The sequence below is a fragment of the Capsicum annuum genome, chromosome 9 (genome assembly GCF_002878395.1).
Source record: "Capsicum annuum cultivar UCD-10X-F1 chromosome 9, UCD10Xv1.1, whole genome shotgun sequence".
Lineage (NCBI taxonomy): Eukaryota > Viridiplantae > Streptophyta > Magnoliopsida > Solanales > Solanaceae > Capsicum > Capsicum annuum.
This window is the reverse complement of record NC_061119.1, coordinates 1,357,523-1,359,606: the sequence shown is the minus strand read 5'-3', so window position 1 is coordinate 1,359,606 and position 2,084 is coordinate 1,357,523. Positions and strand designations below refer to the sequence as shown.

General features: G+C 39.4%; 1 protein-coding gene across 1 annotated transcript; it reads left to right on the top strand.

Annotated features, from left to right (window-relative positions):
* Positions 1 to 4: 4 nt before the first annotated feature.
* LOC107841743 (ADP,ATP carrier protein 3, mitochondrial) lies at positions 5 to 1,807 on the top strand. The gene is made up of 3 exons (XM_047396950.1): positions 5 to 223; positions 806 to 1,177; positions 1,508 to 1,807. Exons 1-3 carry the CDS (start codon positions 5 to 7, stop codon positions 1,805 to 1,807), a joined length of 891 nt encoding a protein of 296 aa, XP_047252906.1.
* Positions 1,808 to 2,084: the final 277 nt, after the last annotated feature.

Below are 2,084 nucleotides of genomic sequence, written 5' to 3'. Positions count from 1 at the left end.
TTTAATGGGAGGGGTTTCTGCTGCTGTGTCTAAGAAGGTTGCTGCTCCGATTGAGAGAGCCAAGCTTTTGATTCAGAATCAGGGTGAGATGATCAAATTCGGTAGACTCTCAGAACCGTACAAAGGGATTGTCGATTGCTTTACCAGAACTATCAAGGATGAAGGTGTCCTTTCTCTTTGGAGAGGCAATACTGCAAATGTCATCAGATATTTCCCTACACAGGTTAACTCACCCTCACTTTCTGTTGGTCGATCCATAATTAAACTTGTCTATTATGGTTATGTTAGAGCTACTTTACTTTTATTTTCCCGTATTGCTCGGACTCTTCAAAAATGTCAAAGGGTGCGTGTCAGATCCTCAAAAAGTAGGGCATTCTTTGAGGATCCGATAAGGGGTGCTACTTTTGCAGAAGCATTTTTGGAGTGTCCGAGCAACCTTTTTTCCTTGTCATACTTAATGCTTTTGATTTTTTCTAAGAAAATTTTGAGGTTAATTTGCCAGCCAGAGATGAAATGAAACAGTTAAGATTTGATGTTACAAACAACACATCATATCTAGTGAATCCACCATTGAACATCTTGAATAGGTTTCGCCATCATTTTTTAGGTGTGTTTCGTTATTAATGTGTTGTCAGTGTTTTTATCAAAAGGAAATTGTTGCGATGATAGTGAAAACTTGGGAGACTTTCTAGTGATGGAAAACGAAAAAGAAGGGATTTTGAGTTGATAAAAGTATTTTCTTTGTAATCACTATGTATTATTTTTTGTGTCGTTTACTGTTAATGCTGAAGATTTGTTTTTGCAGGCGTTGAATTTTGCTTTTAAAGACTATTTTAAGAGAATGTTTAATTTTGATAAAGAAAGGGATGGCTACTGGAAGTGGTTTGGAGGAAATTTAGCATTCGGTGGCGCTGCTGGTGCCTCGTCCCTTTTATTTGTGTACTCGCTGGACTATGCCAGAACACGGCTTGCTAATGATGCCAAGGCTGCACAAAAGGGTGGTAAGAGGCAGTTTAATGGTTTGCTCGATGTTTATCGGAAAACCATCAAATCTGATGGTATTCCTGGTCTTTATCGTGGCTTCACCATCTCGTGTGTTGGAATAGTTGTTTATCATGGTTTGTACTTTGGAATATACGATTCGCTTAAACCTGTGGTTTTAGTTGGTAACTTGCAGGTATGTTGAATCAGACGTCCCCCTAAACGCACACACAACTGATGCACTTTCCGCCTATTTTGCTCTTACTCTTAAAAAATGCTGACGTGTGTGTTCAGATTCTTGAAAGATAATGCATCTTTGGAGGATCAGATATGAGTGCAACTTTAGTTTTGAAGAGTCCGAGCAACATAGCTTTGTCATGCATTTCTAGAAAGTGATGACCTGACTCTTTAGAAGCATATGCATGAACTATATGTGATTAGTCCTTATGTTTTTGTGTATTATCAGTATTTGAATTTGTAAAATTTTGGTGGCTATTAATGCCATTGCTATTTTTGGAATAAACAGGATAGCTTCTTTGCGAGTTTTTTCCTCGGATGGGGCATCACTATTGGTGCTGGATTGGCGTCTTACCCAATTGATACGGTGCGTAGAAGAATGATGATGACTTCAGGAGAAGCAGTCAAGTACAAGGGTTCATTAGACGCATTTTCTCAGATAATGAAGAAAGAAGGTACCAAGTCGCTTTTCAAAGGCGCTGCCGCTAATATCCTTCGTGCTGTTGCTGGTGCCGGTGTGCTAGCCAGGTATGATAAACTACAGCTCATTGTCTTCGAAAAAAAATATGGATCTGGTGGTGGAAGTTAATTATAAGGTTAGATATATCGAGTGACAATGACGAAGATGACCGTTTAGTCTAGCTTTTGAGTAGAGGGTATATCGGAAATAGTCCTTCTACATTCCTACCCTCTGAAACCCCCACTTGTGGGATTGGCTCTTTATTGTTGTTGTAGTTGTTGTTGTTCAATCTGGCTTTAGAATAATTTTCGCGAACAATGTTTTCGGGAGTATAGACTAGAGATCCCAGTGGTTTCTGCTTCCTTCACAAGGTAGGGATAAGGTTGCGTACACTCCTAACCCTCCA